General features: G+C 53.7%; 5 protein-coding genes across 5 annotated transcripts; 3 read left to right on the plus strand and 2 right to left on the minus strand.

Moving 5' to 3' along the window:
- Positions 1–1,886: 1,886 nt before the first annotated feature.
- On the plus strand, positions 1,887–2,632 carry BDZ83DRAFT_613699 (uncharacterized protein). Its single transcript, XM_060507773.1, has one exon. The coding sequence runs from the start codon at positions 2,032–2,034 to the stop codon at positions 2,281–2,283; it is 252 nt and encodes an 83-aa protein (XP_060367252.1). The 5' UTR covers positions 1,887–2,031; the 3' UTR covers positions 2,284–2,632.
- A 2,610-nt stretch (positions 2,633–5,242) lies between these two features.
- BDZ83DRAFT_790658 (uncharacterized protein) lies at positions 5,243–6,460 on the minus strand. Its single transcript, XM_060515715.1, has 3 exons — positions 5,842–6,460; positions 5,617–5,784; positions 5,243–5,561 (listed from the first exon to the last, which is right to left on the minus strand). Exons 1-3 carry the CDS (start codon positions 6,230–6,232, stop codon positions 5,452–5,454), a joined length of 669 nt encoding a protein of 222 aa, XP_060367253.1. The 5' UTR covers positions 6,233–6,460; the 3' UTR covers positions 5,243–5,451.
- A 2,272-nt stretch (positions 6,461–8,732) lies between these two features.
- Positions 8,733–11,166, plus strand: BDZ83DRAFT_649781 (kinase-like domain-containing protein; the record flags this gene model as incomplete). Its single annotated transcript, XM_060510312.1, has 3 exons — positions 8,733–8,906; positions 8,966–10,159; positions 10,228–11,166. 3 exons carry the CDS (start codon positions 8,733–8,735, stop codon positions 11,164–11,166), a joined length of 2,307 nt encoding a protein of 768 aa, XP_060367254.1.
- Positions 11,167–14,115: 2,949 nt separating this feature from the next.
- Positions 14,116–17,081, plus strand: BDZ83DRAFT_220911 (uncharacterized protein). The gene is made up of 5 exons (XM_060501750.1): positions 14,116–14,731; positions 14,935–15,534; positions 15,592–15,843; positions 15,908–16,436; positions 16,505–17,081. Exons 1-5 carry the CDS (start codon positions 14,535–14,537, stop codon positions 16,835–16,837), a joined length of 1,911 nt encoding a protein of 636 aa, XP_060367255.1. The 5' UTR covers positions 14,116–14,534; the 3' UTR covers positions 16,838–17,081.
- Positions 17,082–18,492: 1,411 nt separating this feature from the next.
- Positions 18,493–19,909, minus strand: BDZ83DRAFT_221043 (uncharacterized protein). The gene is made up of 2 exons (XM_060501751.1): positions 18,690–19,909; positions 18,493–18,612 (listed from the first exon to the last, which is right to left on the minus strand). The coding sequence occupies exon 1, from the start codon at positions 19,685–19,687 to the stop codon at positions 18,905–18,907; it is 783 nt and encodes a 260-aa protein (XP_060367256.1). The 5' UTR covers positions 19,688–19,909; the 3' UTR covers positions 18,493–18,612; positions 18,690–18,904.
- Between the last annotated feature and the right edge of the window lie 557 nt (positions 19,910–20,466).

Here is a 20,466-nt window from a genome sequence, read left to right on the forward strand (position 1 = left end):
TTGACATCGCATTTCATTTTTCTTCCAGCTCTATGTAGGTAGCGTGTGGTATGTTTTTCTCACTTGTAGGCTCAAAGTCCTTGAAAACTACCAAATACCCAATCTATCAGCAAACCATAGTATGTTAGACTGCGTGAGGTGAATCGTGATAGAGACTCGCAGTCTGAGCATCCTTTATCGGGGATGTTTGTTTAAACAGAAATCGGCTATGAGCATATCCATAATCGAGAGCTTCATGCCCATGCACAACGATTTATGCAACAAGTGGGTCGTATCCTGGCTAGACCCTTGGTCGAACGCCTGGTCTAACGGGCAGTGGGCACAGATCTGGTCGTTCTCAAATTGCCCCGGGTGCGTGGTGCCCAACGTTCCTCCGTAGCTCGTCGATCAGCGTCTTTCCTCATCAAAGTCCCCTTCCAAGGATGACGGTCCCCTCTGATGCCTCTCTAGCTGACAATCTAACGGAAAGGCCCGTGGGATTGTGAGGAGGGGGAGGGGGAGGGGAAAGTGATGAAATAGGATACTCGGTGGGCGGGGGTTTGACAAACACAATTTCCTTGGGTAGGGAGGCCAAAGACACGTCTCGAGACGACGACGTCGAGTCGAAGTGAGGTGACAACGGTGGGTGTCGCATTGCGACGTGCTCGGTCGGTGTTCAACTTGTTTGCCTCACCAATGTCGCTGTCGTCGTCGAATCCTCCGTGCCATGAGTCTGTTGCTTTGGCCGCATGTTCCTGAGACTTGGCGCGGTGTCAATCGCAGTGACAGTTGCAAAGACGCAGCGACGATGGTGTACGCACCCGCGTGCGCACCGCAGTGCGCCTGCGGCAAGGCGGCAAACCATCCCAAGCAACCAAACGTCCTGATAGCCTTTTGACTCTGTAAAGGCAGGAATCTCGCATACGGTTGACGGTAACGGAGGCAATCAGGGGTGGGGGGCCTTGGCTACTGTTAGAGATGGCACATACGCCGACATGTTCCAGACGTTTTCCATACTATGGGCCCAAGCAATAACATCGATCATTTTTTTCTCGGCAGGTTGCGGCGGATTGCAGTGTGTCATTCGGTTTGGGCATCTCCACTGATTGTCTCGTTGCGACAAGCTGATGGATTAGAACGAACGGGAGGAGGGCCTCTTTGCCCCATGAGCTCCGTTCGTTGGCATGGTCACCGGTGAGCTTTCCCAAAGCATCACAAGTTTCCTAGGTTCCAGAGTCCCAGAGTCCCAGTACGGATACGGGAAGACTGAAGAGAGGGGGCCAGAAAAAAAAAGCTCCAGTTCCAGCTCCCCGTGTTCGGGTCGAGCTTGATCGAGAGCTTCGAGGCACGCTGGACAGGGCGCCCTGTTCTGGTTGGCGACCCCTTGTTGCCTCGGCCGGTTGGCGATGTACGCCATCATAAGCCCGTGGTCGACTTTTGACCCAAGTGTCTGGTAATTGGGCATTGCGGCGAAGGAGAAACCAGCCGAGCGAGTTATCCTACATCGACAGACTTTTGTAAGTTGGTGGCTTCATCGGGGAATTGCTGAACGTTGAACGGCGAGTTACCAGCAGCACTGCAACGTCACCTCCTGGCGCCACGCATCGTGCTGTAGCAAATTGTAAGTGCAAAAGTGCATACGTCAGGGGAGTTACGGAGTATGTTTTCCTTTTTCTCGATACCTTAATCAACAAAAGATTGGCAAAGTGCTCTCGGTTCTGCGTCAAAAAGATCCCCGAATGCCACGGAGGAAGGTCCTGAAGTTCATCACCGCGGAAGCAGGTACAGTGCTCATGTAGCTCCCTGCCTTTTCTGGGCTAGAGCCGGCAGGAAGGCAGGAAGCGCCCTCCACCTGCATTCTTTCCCTTTGCGCCCAGCGCGACATGTCATCATTCGACATCCAGTCTCTCCGAAGCAGGAGGCAGGCAGGTACGGATGCTCCCCTCCTGATTCCCTTTCCCGCAACCTTCCCGCCGTGTTTCATCATTTCTCCTGGGTCACCGAAGTCAACACCAGGCTGCTGGGAATCTGGGCTCGCCCATTCGCACATCAATGTCGAGCGCCAGCCTGCCAGGTGGGCTGCCTCCACGTTTTTTGCTCCCCTATGCCTGGTTTTTCTTGTTCCTGACTTATGGACGTGCCCACACTGACGCGCTTCTGGCTACAGGATCAGGTTCGCACCGACAATCCCAACCCTGCCGACGTCGCCTCTACTGTCTATCGGAGAAGAGGTCCAAGAAAAGGAGGAGATTGTCAATTGCTGGCTGTGCAGTATGGTTTCGGCTGATATCACTGCGTCTCTGAAGATCGGATATGAGTGTATGTCTCTGGAGTAGCTTGTTCGCCAGATGACATAATAGGCAGTTTGACGAGACCCAGACCCCTTCGGCGGCATCGCTGATACTTCATCCTCATTTTCACCGCGAGCGAATCAAAAAACGGTATCAGGCAAGCAGGATGGCTCTTCAGGGCCGTTCCGCAGGCCCCGAGCTAAGGTAGCACTGGGGGCAGGCAAACGAGCCGGCGACGAACAAGGGCACATGGCGGATACCAATAAAGCATGTTGGTACGAACAGTAATACACCGTATGGATACCTACTCGATACTCCGCACCACTGGCTTGAGTTGAGGCTTGAGGACGTTTGGATTTTACTCTGCTTCTGTACTAGCAGCGTGTGGGTTAAGTTATATGAGTGTGTCGGCCAATGCAAAGGCTTATTAACCCAGCGTCTAGGGCTCAACGGCGAGACATGAAACGACGAGAAACACCTGCACAATTCCCAGCATGCAGGGTGGGTGTTCGCATTTCCCAATTCCACCCCGAGGTGGTGATGAGATTTGCAGATTTGAGAATGGAACTCGTACGCATTGCCACACGTACCCGTATTCTACGAGCTACCGCGCTTCATCGACAGTTTATTTCACGACTACCGCGATAGGCCCGTCGCTACCTCAGGCGCATTTTTGAGTTACTTGGCCGGATCATCAGCTCTCCCCACCATTTGGATGCTTCCATTCGCCTTCTTTGCCCCTGGCATTGTCAACTAGTAGCATCCAATAAAGCCGAGGGCGTTGATGCAGCAGTAATCCACCAATGCAAGGCGGGCCAGGTACCGAATACCTCCCACACAGCCAAATGGGAAAGATGTGCTCCGGTACCTGAACATCGCGACGCTGGGATGCTTGACAGCGTAATTGGACACACGGGCCTGGCATAATTGGCCCTAGTAGGCGTTTGCCTGCTGTTTCGGGGGCTTGTGCGAGCAGCCAAGGTCGCGCCAGATCCATCGGAGGCGCTATGTATGCACAAAGCTAAGCAGCTGGCCGTCTTCTATTTTGTGTTCTCAAAAAGCGACATGGTGGTACGGATACCGCCCGCGGTGCCAATCCAGGCGTGAGGCCCAACGTGCTTGCCAGTCAGTCTCGGGCAGCCTTCGAGGTTAGTATTTAGGCCCTAAGGTGGCGCCTCCCGGCCCCCCGGCTGATCTACTGGTTGGCGTGGACAGTTTCTCATCGTCCCCTTGCTTCTTACCTCTTTCGCACTCGTTCTGCCAGCCGGTGCCGCTTGTTGCACACCACACGATGAGCTGGCTGCTGCTGTCAAACATGAAGACCCGAGGAAAAGGAATAGGGAGAGAGGAACGCGGCAGCTGTCCGATGACTACCTAGGCAGCGTACCTATCCATACAGTCGAAGCTGCTACACAAGCGCACACCGCTGACCTGGCTCGTAGACATCACAGTACAGCTGCGGGCTCGAACTCGTTACGTCCTGCCAGGTCCCGGCTTTGGTTCAATCGCGTCAATGTCGCGTTGCCGAATGAAGCACCTCAGTACAGATACGTACCGATGGAATCAAACGTTCAGCTCACCGAGATACCTCCTACGTATCCAGATAAGGTACGGAGGCGTGGGAGGCAAAGCACGAGGTGAGGTTGTGGAAAAGGACATGGATACGTACCTGAGCTACCGGCTAGGAGTCAGGTACGTAGTGTGCCTGAGCTCACACCAAGGTGACCAAAAGTGACCAAACGGACGGACATGAGCTGCATCCACTTTCCACCTTCCCCGAGCTTGCGGCCCCCTTTTTCTTTTTAATATTTTTCTCATTCAGAGGTGCGATGTGATGGTGATGCTTCAGTCCATCCACCACTACTAGAAACACCATTTTGAGCTCGGTTTCATGGCTTGAATTGACAATTAGCCAGATGGAGACGACGAAAAGACACACTGACAACCCAGTGATCCTTTGCCCCGACATCTTCAGGAACTTGGACCTGGACCCCTCCGATCACTCCCGCCACCAAGAGACCCTTTTTCCTGGCTTTCAGGGCTTCCAAGTGGCACTAGCATTGGTGATGAGCAACAAGCTCGCGGCAGCTCGCCAGGTTCCCCTTTTCTCCTGCTCTCCGTGTTGTGCGAGAAGTGGAAACGAGGCTTTATGCGCTTGAACCACTTGCACCATCCAACAGCGGGCAACCTGACACGGATGATAGCCTTTTCCCTTTCGCAGACGCGGGATGCAGGCACGCAGGACAAGGCCACTTTCCTTTTTACCTTTGGGTCTCCAGTTTCTTCCACCCAGATCCGGCCGTTCAACGTCTTGGATTCAGGGTTGTCTTGATCAATCACCGTCTCAACCTCAGCGAGGCTGGGGACCAGTCACTGCCAGTTTATCCGTACACTATGATTCCCCTGGTTGCCGTTGTGCCCGCATCGTTCCCCTCCTGGTCCCCTACGGCAGATTTCCAAGGTTTGCTCAGTTCCTAGGGTCTCCCTCTCATACTCGTCATCCAAATGGACGACGAATGCACTGGTACCGACCCGGACTCTTTACGTGTCGCGACGAGACGACACACACACACTCTCACGCACACATGAATGTACACAGGTACTCCGTACACAAATACCAATCGTTTCCTGGAGCGCATCATTCACCAGACGACGAAGACCCCCGTCCCAGCCGGCCCCAACCAGTGTCGTCGAATAAGGCTGCAAGATTCTCATCGCGGAGCTCCATTCTTGGACCTGGTTCCCCGTCTTGCCCTGCTGGGCGTGGCACGCTACATGCGCGTACCATCAGGAACGTTACGGTGTACGCTACTTTGGCCTGAGGTACTTGTCTCTGCCCACGGATAACGAATGTATGCGGTCGCGGACTCGCAGCAAGGCACGAAACCACAGGGACAAGATGTACACCACTTTGGCCCAGCATTAGGCAAAAACTGTTTGGCCCTGTGGCTGTTTTGCTGGCATATCAAAACACAACACATACACAACAGGCACATTGCATTACTGCGCAGCGCCGAGGTGCTCACCTCTTATTCAAAGTTCCTCCTGCACGTGCCCCGCGCCGCAGAGGTATTACTCCAATCCAGAGTTTGTGTCTTGATCCGCTGTTGAGCCAGTTGAAGAGGAGTCACTTTCGTCTAGGGCATCATCCAACGGCGTGAGCGGCTTGCTCCCCGTTTTCCTACCCTGGTCGGTCGCACCGTGCCCCCTTCAACTGGCCGAGGTATTCTACACGGATCGTTCTGTCCGTGTCGTTACTTGGCACCCTTCCGGGTACATTCCTGCTGGCTGGTGCGGCTGGTACTCTGGAGTTTGGTGCTGATGCTGATGCTGATGATGCTGACAGTGTTGCTGCCGTGGGCTTGCATGTGCAGAGTTGCTTCGCGGGCACAGCCTGGTGTTATTTTCTGCTCTCCGTCTTTTCTCGTAGCCTTCGCGGCGTACGATACTACGGTGGTGGTCGTGGTACCTGGTGATGCCGCCACTCGCAGCAAGTCTGCAGCACATCCCATGTCTAGGGCTACCTGATGAACATGTATCCGTTGACAACTGCCTCGAAGCGGATACATACCAAGCTCTATCGGGCAATGACCTCTACGTTTCTGGGCCATCACTGCCGACCGCCCCGGCCAGAGATACTCAGTCGGGGCTACGCAGTATGCCAGTTCATCAAGCATCGCCCGCTGCCCCATCAACTCACGTCCCATGAGTCTGGATTGGAGTGAAGATGGGTTGAAGGACCTGCGCGGTGTGCGACTGCGCATGCGCGGCGGCGTCCCCCCCGTCGTCTTCCCGTGCGACGGTCTGTATGTCAAGTTGAAAACCAAAACAAGAGACGGGTCGACTGGTGTGGGCACGATGGAAGAGGGGAAGAGAGGAACAGACATATTAGACAGGCCGTGAACCGTGACGGCGGGAGGCGAGACCAGCAGAAGTTTGATTTTCCAATAATTCAATTCCATCCCAGGGATCCAAGCACCAGGCGCGGACGAGACAACCGCCGGAGAGAAAGGAACGAGGAAGAAGCAAGTCTACACAGCGGCCACTCGCAAGTGCAACTAAACGTCCGAACATAATCAAACCAAAAGTCGACCCTGCAGCCGACGGCATCATTCTCCTTTTTTCTTGCTCTTCTCGACTTAGGTACGGATACCTGTCTCTGAGGTGGTTCTCGATTTCTGGACTCTGGCTGGTACAGGTTTGTCTCTCATCACCTTGTCTTTCCTGCCTGCTCCCACTGGCACAGAGAGAGAAAAGATACCTAACAATCCGTACCTATCCCTACAGGTCAAGTCAGGTTAGGCCAGTCAGGTACCTCTCGCGCGCGCGCACATACACACACCATTTCTCTCCGTGGGCACTCGCACACTGGAGCGTCCCTCTCTCGCAGGGAAAGAAAAGAGAGACAGATACTGGCACAACTGGACACACACACACACACACACACACGCACATTGGCACACAATTCGCACACAAACATTAGGTACAGGCTGACCCTGGTCGCTGGCTCCCCCCTACCTAGGCTTTTTTGGCCGCCCCAGGTCCCAGGAGACTCCCAGACCACCACCATCACACCCCCCCTTGCCTTTTGCCTTGGACACACCCTTCGAGCGCAAATTGGCCCGCCAGAGCCAAAGGGCAAAAGGGCAAAAGGGCAGAAGGACTGAGAGGGAAGAGTAAAAAAAAAAAAAAAAAAAAAAACCACGACTGGCCCCCCCCCGAAAACCATTAGCGAAATTGGGCCCCTATCACCAGTACCCTCTCCTTCTACCTCTCACCCCCCCGGATTCATTCGTTCATGCTAAGAACGGGCCCCCGGCCATTTCTCGAGTCGACGGCATAGTGGCCGGCTCCTCGCTCCATTTTACCACTTACTCCCGGTCAGTTGAAATCAATTTCCCTTCTATCTGCACTGCATTTCGTACCGCACTTTGCACGCCTGGGCTGTGGACTAGGGGTACCTATCTTATTACGGGAGTACCTCAGATCCCTACGCAGAGCCACAGAGCCCAGAGGTTCCTTTCCTTTCCCAAGTTTCCCACCCCTCGCCCTCTCTCAAATCCTCGTCTTCGCCCATCCCGACGCGGGTCCGCGGTGAATCACTCTGCTGGATCGTATGTGGGTTTCTGCTCTCTCACGCCTCTCTCTCTCACACTCAGTCTCTACTAAGGTATCCGTACTGCGCAAGGTACCGTACCTTACCTTACTGGTGTCTGTCTACCTTACACGGTACCGTACCGAAAGGAGTACCTTTACACTCTCACTTTCTCTCACACACTCTCTTTCCTCCCCCGTCCCGTCCATCCATCCACTCGACCCTCGTCACCCATTCATTCTTGCTCTCCCTTTCCACTTCCGCTCGGCTTCTGGCTCCCCTCCTCTCCCAAAGCTCCCTGACCCATTCCTCTCTCATCTGCTTCTTCGTCCCTCTTTTTTTTAACAACCCATATGCGTCGCAGTTCTCGTCCAGCTTTTGCTATCCAACAAGCAGAGCATCCATCAACTGCCGTCCGGTCCGCGAATGCTGCATTGCATTTACAAGCAGCCTGCTATTACTTGAACTGCATCCAAGCATTCACACCACACGCATTGCGCAGACGGGACAGCAAAGACTAGATCGACATCCAACAACACCACCACGGCCACCCAAACACCTCGTGCGTCGATGCTCATCTCTCCCCTCGTCACCAGCTTCACAATTCAACGCGGTTTCCAAAAGACACCAAACCAACAAAACCTGGTCGCCCAACCCCCCTTCCACCTTCCAAGGGTCGCTTCCTCATCATCGCAATCTCGACCCACGCACCCGAGAACATCGTCTCCTCTGGATATCCACGTCTGAGGATCCATCCCCGATCGACTGGTTCTAGCTCCATTCCCACCCCCTGGACCCTTCCCTGGCCCTTTTAATAATATCGACCACCTCCTGGCTTCGCCCGTCCCTCGTTGTCTCCTCTTCTTCATCTGGTTTCGCTCTCTTGGTCCATCCCAGCTCAGTCATTCTCGCTTTTTTTCTATTTCCAACATCAACCTGTTCCCCGACCCATTACTCGCGACAACATCCGCACAAAGCATTTCCTTACTACAACTTTCAACACTTCTTCAACCACACGCACTACCACTACCACCACTACCAACCCTGACTACTACTACTACTACTACTACTACTACTACTACTACTACTACTGCTACCACCACCACCACCACCACCACCACCACCACATCACCACATTACCACCAACAAACACTATCATACTGGGAAAAGCTACCGGTCTGAATGCCACAGGTTTCGCAAGCGGCTCTCACACAGAGCTCCTCCTAGTTAGGCACAGCATTGGTACGGTCCAGGCTAATACGCCTGAGAAAGCGGCCTTGGCCAGCTGACCCGCCCCAGGAACACCGTCGTCACGAGGATCTTGACTGGAATCAACGATCACGTCCACACAACATAAATCACACAAAATGACGGTCGCACACGAACTGGCCCACAGAGGCTCATCATCACACTCTGCCAACAATATGGCTCTCGAAGACCGATTCGAGGTCCTCAAGGAAATCGGTGATGGTAGCTTTGGCAGTGTCGTTCTCGCCCGAGTCCGTAGCGCAGGTGCTAGCGTGGCTCGTCGCGGTACGGTGGTAAGTTCCTGCATGTCAATCCCGTTACACCACACCAAAGTCACTAAAACATCGTCTAGGTTGCCATCAAGACCATGAAGAAGACTTTCGAGTCATTCACGCCATGCTTGGAGCTTCGTGAGGTCGTCTTCTTGAAGACATTGCCCAACCACGCCCACCTCGTCCCCGCCCTGGACATCTTCCTCGACCCTTACACTAAGAAGCTGCACATCGCCATGGAGTACATGGAGGGTAACCTGTATCAATTGATGAAGGCTCGGGATCACAAATGCCTCGACAACGCCAGTGTCAAGAGCATTCTTTTCCAGATCATGCAGGGCCTCGAGCACATCCACGCACATCACTTCTTCCACCGCGACATCAAGCCCGAGAACATTCTTGTCTCCACCTCATCCCACCAAGACACCGTCACATCCTTCCGCAGATATTCGGCTCTCGTCACCCCCCCGTCTACGCCTCCCAATTACACCGTCAAGATTGCGGACTTTGGACTTGCACGCGAAACCCACTCAAAGCTTCCCTACACGACCTACGTTTCAACGAGATGGTACCGAGCACCCGAGGTTCTCCTGCGTGCTGGCGAATACTCCGCTCCCGTCGATATCTGGGCTGTCGGCGCCATGGCAGTTGAAATTGCAACACTCAAGCCACTCTTCCCCGGCGGAAACGAGGTCGACCAAGTTTGGAGGGTATGTGAGATCATGGGAAGCCCCGGAAACTGGTACAACAAGTCTGGTGCCCGTGTCGGTGGCGGCGAATGGAAGGATGGTACCAGGTTGGCCGGCAAGCTGGGCTTCTCATTCCCCAAGATGGCTCCTCATGCCATGGATACGATTTTGCAGCAACCTCAGTGGCCCGCTTCGCTGAGCCACTTCGTTACGTGGTGCCTGATGTGGGACCCCAAGACCCGCCCGACCTCAACACAGGCAATTGCTCACGAGTATTTCGTCGATGCCGTTGATCCCCTGAGGCCGAAGTCCTCTGCATCGAGAATCTTGGGCCGCAAGCAGTCCGATCTTGGCCGCGGCAACAATTCTAACTCATCTACCCCGACCTCCACTAAACCGTCCTGGTTCAGGAAGTCCCTTATTGGCCGCTCCGAAAGCGCCGAAGTTGCCGTTCCTCAATCAATCTCCAAGGAATCAACCCCGAGACCGTCCCCCGTTCCCTCGCAGACGACGAACGAAGTCCCCGTTGCAAAGACGCGCCCTGCTCAGTCAAAGCGCACGACATGGACGAATGGTCCATCCAATGTCGCACCTATGCCGATACTCCCTCGATCCGCCCCATTTCGCCCATTTCCGATGCGGTGACTGCCGAGGCGAGAAACGGTGTGACCTACAACGATTCGTACGCCAACGGTCGCCAGCGCACTGTTCAGATTGACGAGAAGAAGAAGATTGGCAGACAATTGTCGGTCGCCTCAAGCACTAACAACTATGCCGAGATTCACCGCCAACAGGCCGAGCGAGCTCTCAACGGCAACAGTGGCCTTGCATCACCGCCCGGTGGCCACAAGGAAAGCTTCTTCTCGCACCTCCGCAAGCGTGCCCGTCGTTTCTCTGGCAGGCATCAGGCCCCCATGTCACCTAACTCGGACGATGTCGAGGCACAGGCCGGCTGCGGACCCTGGAACAGCAACCGGTCCTCAATGGTGATTGATAACAACGCGCCTACTCCCCCGCCGAAGCCTACGGAACTCTACGAGCCTCTCGATAAGGCGTTAAGAGATGTCCAGCAGAACCACGACAATGCTCCTGTCCCACCGGCACACCTCATTACTCCCAGCAGCACTTTGAAGAGACATCACTCTCTGCCGCAGCACCACCCGCGATCTGTTGACAACCTGATGGGAGCTGCCAAGGGAACCGGACCAATTTCGAGCCGAACCCGTCGCGCCCACGCCCACGGTGTCCAGCACTACGACGCGCCCGATGAAGAGGATGAGCTACTCGATGAGGTTTTGAACTCGACCCACCGAGCCATGAAGCGCCTCGAGAAGGATGGAAAGCCTGGACTGCGGCAGTCTGCCAGCAACATTGGCATTTCGAACCCGTACCCGACTCCGTCCCCTTCGGCCAATGGCAACAACTCTGTGTTGTTCGGCGACAACCACGAAGCCGTCGCACCCAAGCCTTTGGATCTGAAGAAGTCGCATGGCGCTGAAAGTCAATACAAGTGGCCCACTCCCCCGTACGAGGAGAGTGAATGGGCTGCATCAGCGTCAGCCAGCATTTGGGCGGCTAGCAATCGGTTTTAAGGCGGAGCTGCCTCTGAAAGAGACCTTCTCACAGAGCTGAGCAGATACCATCGCAAAAGTTCTTTGTGTAATCACTTGCATGGGGTGGGTGTTTGGCGTTTGCCGGTGTGCCGTTCTCGTCCTCCGGGTTGGAGGCGAGTTCGACTCCGGACCTCGATTTTCTTTTGCCCAAGATGTTTTGGAGCAGGGTGGCATTTCGACTATTCCACGATATCTTCGATACCATAGGGCGGCATCTTTTACGCCATCGCGCAAATTTCTATTTCTTTCTGCTTTTTTCCTTTATCGACTCGTCTCTTTCGAAATACCCGACACTATAGACTGGATGGGCTGCCATCGGTGCCCTATACCAAAGATAACATTTCTTTTGTTTCTGGGGCTCACACGGGCGAGAAGTGGCAGTCTCCCAACCGGAAGAAAATGGACACGGTCCAATGGGGACTGGGGACAAGATAAGGGAGGGTCAAACATGGTCACACATTTCTGTACGAGGAAGGACAAGGGCACACTATCTTCTAAGATTCTCTGCGGGCTGGACACGTCAGACGAGTTTGAGGAAAGCCAAATCTGGCCAAAGGATGCCCAACGGATAGTTTGTCATATATGGACCGCGGAAAACACAAATGGTATACATATGGGCAACCCTGTCAACACTACTCAAAGGCTGAGTCTCGCGATTGTTTACTCGATCGCGCGGAAACTATCATTTTTATATTTGGATTTTTTGAGGACGAGGCGGAATAAAAAAAGACATATAGTCGAGAGGGGCGGTGGAATGGAAACTGTACGTAGGCGGACGAATTTTTCTTGGAAGTCCTGCCATTACCATACTACATAATATCAAGATGGCATCCAAGCGATGTACATCGATTACGAATCACGCTCATATGATTTTTTTTTTCCGTGTGAAATTGTGAGAACAAGACATGTATGTCTGTACACTATGATGACTATGTCTATGTGTGGGAGTGTGGGCTTGGGAGCATGTGAATGAACGTTGAGCTTCGAATTGACTCTGGGCTGAACCATCAGACGATTTAGACGCGCGTGCGCGCGGGTGTGGCGTGGGTTTGGCGCTTTTTTCCCGCGGCCGGTGAGCCGGCCCGGTACGGATGCGCCAAAGGTTGGAAGCAAAGAGCCGAAGCTCCTCCCGTCGGGTCAGGTCACTTCTTTGTCTAGGTATGGAATGCTGGAGCTGCGAGCTGCGGGCTGTGGCGAGCTGAACGGGGGCAAGGCAGGGGGGGCCGTGTTGGGTCCTACACTGCGCAGTCAGGAACGGAAAGAAGTCCCTGAGGTAAATTTGTTGGCGGCCGGCGGGATCTACTGCTGCTACTGCGGCTCCTGGTCTATCTTGCTGCGGCCTGGTTTCGGGGGCTGGAGGATGGAGCTTGCATGAGGGTAATAGGATTTGGGGAAGTACCTACCTCACGGAGGACGGAGTGGTAGAGCAAGGGATGGGCAGAGAGTGCCAGGGCGTGCGAGGCTGTGCTTTGATGGGGTCTAGGTACACCGTGGCGCCGTTTGAGATACGGAGGCGATAGTTTGGTTCCTGGTGCTTTCTTGTTATGAGGTTATTCATTTCTTTATTCAACGCCTCGCCCTGGTGTCATCCGTCTTAGATTTGCAGAAGTAAGGCGGATGGATGTGGTATCTTGTCCCTTTACTGTCTTGGGTGGAGAAGGAAAGGATTGGTCTCCCGAGAGTTTAAATGAGGCCAGCCTTCTCAAGCTGCTTAGAGTCCCTCCGCACCGGTTCTAGGGCACTGGGAAACATATACCGAGAGAGGCGTCTCGTGAAAATACTTGGGTGCTATTAGGTAGTTTGGGTATGGCCTGGATCCGGTATAGGTCAAGGGCCCTTATTAGGTACAAAAGGCCTTAGGAGAATTGGCCATGCCAGTTTACATAAGTCTGTAAGCACTTGGGAAAGACAGTCGTACAATCAGACAGATATTTCCAGGAGTTGACTCTTGGGACCGCCCTCGTGCACCAATCGATTTACCACTGGTTTGGCGATGGGGCTTAGAAGCGACTTTGATGGTTAAAATTGTATTTTCGCGGTTCTCGGCGCCGTCTCTTCGGCGTTCGTGCCCGAGCTCGAGGTCGGCAGCTCCACTATATAGACTCTCATCTGGTGCTGCGAGTCTGCGTCTGACAGAGAGGAGTGCATCAAGGGCAGGCCAGAAGACAATGAGGCACCTTCAGTCGACACGAGGACGTGCGGTGTATTGCGAAACCGCTTTTCGTCACCGCATACGTTTTCTCGTGAAAAAGTCGATCAACAGGTGCCTGAAATGGCCGATCTTTTGGGATGACTGACGAAGCACACTACGACGACCTCATCCCAGCATTGCGTGCCAAGCATGTGTATCGGGAATTTTATCCCGGCCTCGGGTACCGACTCGGTCCGGGTCACATGATACTGACCGCCTCTTAAGACTGGACCTAAGGTAAGGTAAGAATTCGCTTACATCAGCAATAGCCAAAGCACGGTACTTCCTCCAATTGCCCAGTGTCGCCCTGCGCCTCATCAGCGCTGAGCCAGTAGGGAGCGCTGGCGAACCAGCTCAAGAACACGCTTTCAGCCCTTTTTACTGCGAGCTAAGGACGTTGGTGGGGCAGTGTTTGCCTGCTTCCTTCCTCTCTGTCTCTGGCCCTCAGGCTCGCCCTATTCCCCCCGCCACTCGACGTTAGGCTGGTGCTTGAACCTCAGCTACGGAACCTTGTCAACCAGCACTCGACCAGCCCGCGCTGTCTTCTGCTTCATCTCATTCCATCCTTCATCAAAGGAAACCAGGAAGTCGATTAGGCAGCAGAATACCTGACGGGAGGCTTGAGATCTACTCACGCAGGGCCCCCTTTCAGTTTTCTTCAAACGTGGCCCAGGTGGGCTTTTCTCGTATCGACCAAGAATCCAAAACTTTTGTCGCTTCTGCTCCGTCGTCATTACTGGCGGGGTGTCATCCTCTGCTGCTGGAGCTACTGGACCTCGCCAACTCCCGACGCGCTGCACTGGGCTGGCCCGACTCCAGACCTTGCTGTCACCTCCCTCCTTTTTTCCAACCAGCGCGCACCCGCCCACTTCAGGACTGAACCCCTCCTCCACCATTGCACAACCCCCACGATCATGTTCCCGTAGCCTTGCTTTGCTGTCCTGAAGAGACGATCAACGCCCGACTCTTGTCTTTTGCGCACGATTCCCGACGACTTTGCCATTGCTCTCGCTGACCGACTTCGCTGCCGGTCCGTCTCGCCCCCTGCCGTAGGTCGCCAGCGAGGGCTTGTCCCGTTCGCTTTGTTTCTTTGGCCATCGGGACTGCGTCCGCATAGTATGGGTATGAGCGCATATCCCAGCCGGATATTGCCACCATGAGCTTCAACCTCCCTCTTCGCCCGAGCTCCAGCAGCATACGAAACCAGGCGAGCCGAAGCACCTACTTTAACAACTACACGCCCAATTCCTCTACCGAAGCCATCAACGGTCCTCTCAGGGAACCTGCCAGGGAGCTCTTTGGCACCACCGATCGGCTGATTGTCGGCGTCGATTTCGGAACTACATTCTCAGGGTGAGTCGCATCCATCCCTATGCAGCCTCACTTTACTTTTCGAGCATCCCAAGTGTGACCCTTTGCCTGCCTGAGCCAACGCCAACTGTTGCACTCATTCTTGAACCCCTCACTCCTCTGATGCTCCATGCGCACCTGTCAAAGCATTGACGACGTTACCCGAGCCCTGTCCACCTGGGATGACATGCTGACATTCACCGTAGCGTCGCTGCTGTTTACACTTCAACGCCAGACGATGTCGAAATCATCAAGACATGGCCGGGCGGGAACGGCATCACCTCCGACAAGGTGCCTACTGAGATCAGCTATGACATTTCTGCGAATGCTGCCGCTGGCACCGATCCCACAGTGAAATGGGGATTCCAATTCAAGCCCGAGGAAGCGCGTCTTCGCTGCATCAAGCTGTTTCTCGATCGCTCGCAAAAGCTACCCTTTTATGTCAGTCCGCTTGACACGGCGGCCCAACTGAAGCGCTACAACAAGAATGTTCTGGACGCTGTAAGCGACTATCTAACACAGGTGTATAAGCACACCATGGACACCCTCACTCGAAGATACGGCGAGTCCTTCATGCAGTCTACCAAGGTCGACTTCGTCTTAACCTGTCCCGCCGTGTGGTCCGATGCAGCGAAGAACACGACACTTCAGGCGGCTGAACGAGCTGGCATGGGGTTGAAATCAGAAATTCAGATGATCAGCGAGCCCGAAGCCGCGGCGGTGTACACATTAAAAGCCATCCAGCCCAACCACCTCAACGCCGGTGATAACTTTATCGTGTGTGATGCTGGTGGTGGAACTGTCGAGTAAGTGAAGCCGTAACCGGCAATCGATCAAGGGAGCACGGCTAATGGTTGATCTAGTCTGATCGCGTACAAAATCATATCATTAAAACCGTTAAAGGTAGAAGAATCTGCCGTCGGTACCGGTGGTCTTTGCGGCAGCGCGTTCCTCAACTACAGGTTTGAAGAACATGTCCGGAACAAATTGGGCCACAGTCGTTTCGACGAGATGAAGGTCAAGAAGAACAAAACATGGCAGATGGGCCTAAGGTATTTTGAGGAGTTTGTTAAGCGCAACTTCAATGAGGACGAGCACCAGGAAGTAAATGTGCCGTAGGTCTACCTCTTGGTTGTTCAAGATGCAAAACATTGCGAAAATTCTTCTAACTCGGTACAGTTTCCCAGGCTTACCTGACGATGAAGAGGCTGGCTTGGACTGCGGCTTCATGGTCATGTCTGCTGATGAAATCAAAGAAATATTCGCCCCTGTCGTGAAAGAAGTTTGCGACCTAGTCCAAGGTCAGGTCACTGGCATTCGTTCCAAGGGTGGTGTTGTGTCAGGCATCGTGCTGGTTGGTGGTTTCGGGCAGAGCGACTACCTATACCGCAAGCTCAAGACACACTTCACCAGTGCGGCACCACCTCCGTACACCGAAAGGCCAACACACGGCAGTGTAACTGCGCTGCAGGAGACGAGCTCGATCGAGGTCATGCAGCCAGTGTACGCCTGGACAGCCGTCGTGCGCGGAGCGGTGCTGCGAGGACTCGAGGGCAACATGGTGATTTCGCGCAAGGCGCGGTACCACTACGGCACATCGTACGCAACCGTGTACGACGAGGAGAAACACTCGGTCAGTGAGCGGTACTGGTCGCCGCTATGGGAACGGTGGATGGTGTCGGACCGCATGCAGTGGCACATTGCAAAGGTGACTTTGGACCTCTGTCCTTTGCTTGGCTTCAGGAGACAAATACTGACCCGGTCCTTCTCAAACAGGGAGAGGCAATATCCCCGTTATCGCCAATCGCATTCCATTATACTCGAAACTTCAGGCCCGGGCAGTCGCTGCTGGTGACGGACGACCTCATTGCATGCGAAGCAGACGAGCCGCCTGCTGCCTACACCCGCGATCTAATCCATGTGTGCACGTTGACGACCGACCTCAATGCCGTGCCGAGGAGCCTATTCACACGATTGACGACAACGCGTGGCGTGGAGTTTGACAACCTTGACTTCACGCTCGAAATGATCGTCGACAGCGCCGGTCTAGGATTTGAACTAAAGGTGGACGGTGTCAGGTACGGACGTGTCGATGCCGAGTTCCATTGAGCAATGGACGAACCATGGAGAGGTATCCGTGGACCGCGACGAAAGGACGGGGCGTGAACAGAGGAAAACCTGGGCAACGGCAGAGGCAAGGGTTCTCAAATAGGGATTTTGGCCTACGAAATGAGTACGGGAGGGCAATCCATCTTGTGGTCCTCCTCGGTATCTCGTCATACATATACTCATAGTTCGCGAGGATCCAGTCCCGAGAACACAACTCACTTTTTGTATCCCGCCAAGCAAGACAACAGTTTGCGCCACAGGGTTGACGCGTCCAATACGTGCATAATGGGGCAGGGTTCCTGTCTAGTTGCGGGTGACAAGCGTTCCCGAATGGGGGGTTTGGATTTATAACAAAGTTGCGGCATTGATACACTCGGTCTGGGGCGAGGCGATGTTCGAGTGAGGCGTACCGCGGTTAGCCCCGCATATTCATTCAGGTGGGAGTTCCGCTCCAACGGTCATCTCGAATATTTGTATCAAGGTAATATATGACAATGTCTCGCCCTTCAACTTTCTTCTTCTGCATGTCGAAAACTACATTTCCGGCCCATCCACCTGACACAACACGAGGATATGTGACCCTGTCAAGAACCAAGATTCCTCATTGCCTCTGTCTGTTTCCCCTACAAGAGAATATGACGGAGACGCCGGCACATCGTCGTTCCAAAAATATCGCCGTACAAGCCGAAGTGAGGCTGTGCAACGGCGCGTCTGAGTGGTTCAAAAAAATACGTGTCCTCAAGACTTTTCTAATTGCCTACCTTATGTCAGGTTGTTGTTTTTTGCCACACCACACAGCCCTGCTTTCAAAAGTGACCGATGGCGAAACGACGAATGCCTTGAAATTTCATTTGACGCAATCACGTTGGTTCACGCAGCTCGCTATTGGCTCAACGGGCCGAATTGGGTAAAAGTCGTGAGGCGGAGGGCTGGCTGGAGTGGTTGCCTCGTGTCCGCGGCGATTCAACATTTTTTTGATACAAGACGGGATGTGGGAGGCCCGCTCACTTACAGAATTGATAAAGATGCAGACCTTTCAATACTTCACCACTTATACTTACAAACTATGGTAATAGGGAGAGTTTCATTCAAGGAGAAACAGAAATGGCGTGAAATGTAAGCCAAATGCAGATTATGTAACATCTTGTGCCTAGTTTCATTCTGTAGTTCGTCCGCTTTTACTACTGCTGCTCCATGTTGCTGACTGCCTCGGAGTGGGGGAGCGTTCTGTTCCTTCCCTATTCGAAACCAAAAGCATGAAACGAAGCCTAAAGGAGCAGCCCCTGCATTCAAGTTGGGTAAGAACGAGGAGTGCCCTCATCGATGACCTGACAGTCTTGTGGGTTGTAGCTGCCTGGAGAAAGGATGATGAGACACGTCTACTTCCCTCTTCCGCTTAACAGCCTATCATCAGATAAACTCTTCCTTCGCACAGCTGCAAAAGAATCATAAGACCATGCAAAATCACAAAAGGCCAATTCCAACAGAAACTCTCACAAAAAGTCCTCAAAAGAACAGCCAACGTCGAGCCACCAGAGGCCCGCGAGACACCTAGAGAGAGGACGATCCTTCTAGGAGACCGAGAGACACTGACACTACCCGACTTGGTCAGCCGCCCACTTGGGCCGCCATCTTGCTCACCAGCTCGAGCTGGTGGCCAGGTGACCACAGAGTCTGCCTCGCATCTGGCGCCCAGCCTCGCACATGTCCTCGGACTCGCGTATACAAAGACAGGAGGGGTTCCCTCGGGGTAGTATGGCACCATCTGCGGGTTCCTGCAGTACACAGCCTTCAGCAAGATGAACAACCTTTGTGCAGAGTTTCCGACTAACCCGATATTAGGAAACCTTACAAATAGATGAGAAAATCAGATGAACGGTCGTAACCGTATCCGTTGGTGGCAAAGACTAATCGGAAAATCTGCCGCTCTCCCCGGCCCATGATCGACACCGTCGCCTCGGCCCGCTCCGGTATTCAAGCGCCAGCCACCCACATCTCCGGAATCCCCGAGCGTTTGTAGGGACGACACTACATCAACAACTTTACTACGGCCGTGCTTGATCGTCATCAGCGACGCCTCCCTTGGTTCCGTCTTCTTCTTCCATTTCCCGCAACAATCACGTCTGCCTCTTCTCTGGGCGGCCTCCAACCTGATGGATACACATTCTGAGTACGAGGGCCTTCACTGGCACTAATGGCTTGTTGGAAGCTCTGAGGAGTGATCCTGTTATAATGATACAAGTGTTCGAGGAGGCTGAAGTCGGGTCGTCTTTGTTCGAATCGATATGCATCATGAAGCATATGGTGAGCGATATGTCTCATCCTCTGGCTCCAGTTCTCGCCAGGATCAGGACAACGTTGGCTCACTTTGAAGTTGAAGTCGTCACAAAACCAGCACACGCATACTGCAGGATAAGCACCTCGTAGGTGAATGTCCTCGGTGTGTCTGATCCACGAGTCGACGTCATCGAGTCTGAACTGCTCTCGGCAACCAGTCCAGGGTTGGAACTCGCAGTAGAGCATGTTATTGCTAGGCGGTGGAGCAATCTGTTGCTGCACGATGCCCTGGTGAAAGGTGCTTATTGCGGAGTACTGTGACGGAGCTGGAGTATCGGAGTAGGCTTGAGGCATCCCGAATTCGTCGTATGGCATCAGACCACCCGCCGAATGAGTGTAGTGGCTCTGGCTGCCATAACTGCTCCCAGATACCTGTGACGCTGACGAAGAGCTCGCATAGGAAGACACGCTAGGAGTATATCGAGGAGTACTGTTCCAAGAACCGGGCTGGGAGTACCCAGACCACGAAGACGAATGGTATGGGTCATCGTGACCTTGTCCGTTGGATGACATCTTGCGCAAAGGGTACTGATACCAAACAAGAAGTGCGGAGCACCTGCAACAAGACTTTGGGAAATGACTGGATGTTTGAACGATTGAAAAGGGTGGAAGCAAGTCGCAAATGGGAACCCGCGGGTTTATTCCCAGCAAATGAAAGAGTTGCGGAGCAAGATCGAGAAGTCGAAGTTGAAAGGCGATAGACGCTACAGAGAGGCAGAAAGCTGACGGACGACCTGGGTAGGTGGAGACGGTGTACTGCTAACAGCAGAGGCAGGACTGAGTGGGCGGTTGGTAGTCGCAGGTTGCTCTGCAGCTTAGTGACCTGCACTTCGATCTTTCGAGGAAAGACCGTACTACCCAACAACGACGAGAATGCAAAAGTGGAAAGATACAGTATCCGCGTAGGGATGGACGGATATTTGAGGCAGGGAAGTTAGGTATGCTGAAGCTGTGAGCAATGGGATGGAAAGAGCTCAACCTCTTTGCTTTATTTCTCACGCATCGGGGACGCGTCAGATCTTATACGATCATGTTGTTCTTACATGCACACGGTTGCTCGGGTATGGCACCCTCTCGACGGCACTCCATGCGAACCATGGCCGCCGGCGGCACGAGCCCACACACGTCCGAGACGGATAGATACAGCTCTCCACACCAATGCCAGTATCATTCCCTCCAACCGATCCCATTTCGTCAACCGACGAGTGGACCACAGAAGAACCATGTCAGAAAATGTCCTAAGTGGCATTGAGGCAGACATCTTTCCTTCGCGAGGAGGTTCGTCCTGAAAG

Source organism: Colletotrichum acutatum (genome assembly GCF_030867785.1).
Source record: "Colletotrichum acutatum strain CBS 112980 chromosome Unknown BDZ83scaffold_26, whole genome shotgun sequence".
Taxonomy (NCBI): domain Eukaryota; kingdom Fungi; phylum Ascomycota; class Sordariomycetes; order Glomerellales; family Glomerellaceae; genus Colletotrichum; species Colletotrichum acutatum.

Coding starts and splice junctions, on each gene's coding strand:
- BDZ83DRAFT_613699 (XM_060507773.1), top strand. CDS start 2,032: ATGTCGAGCGCCAGCCTGCCAGGTGGGCTGCCTCCACGTTTTTTGCTC.
- BDZ83DRAFT_790658 (XM_060515715.1), bottom strand. CDS start 6,232: ATGGAATTGAATTATTGGAAAATCAAACTTCTGCTGGTCTCGCCTCCC. Junction 5,785..5,841: donor TCATTGCCCGATAGAGCTTG/GTATGTATCCGC, acceptor AGGTAGCCCTAG/ACATGGGATGTGCTGCAGAC. Junction 5,562..5,616: donor GCAAGCCCACGGCAGCAACA/CTGTCAGCATCA, acceptor TACCAGCCGCAC/CAGCCAGCAGGAATGTACCC.
- BDZ83DRAFT_220911 (XM_060501750.1), top strand. CDS start 14,535: ATGAGCTTCAACCTCCCTCTTCGCCCGAGCTCCAGCAGCATACGAAAC. Junction 15,535..15,591: donor GCTGGTGGTGGAACTGTCGA/GTAAGTGAAGCC, acceptor TGGTTGATCTAG/TCTGATCGCGTACAAAATCA. Junction 15,844..15,907: donor CACCAGGAAGTAAATGTGCC/GTAGGTCTACCT, acceptor AACTCGGTACAG/TTTCCCAGGCTTACCTGACG.
- BDZ83DRAFT_221043 (XM_060501751.1), bottom strand. CDS start 19,687: ATGTCATCCAACGGACAAGGTCACGATGACCCATACCATTCGTCTTCG.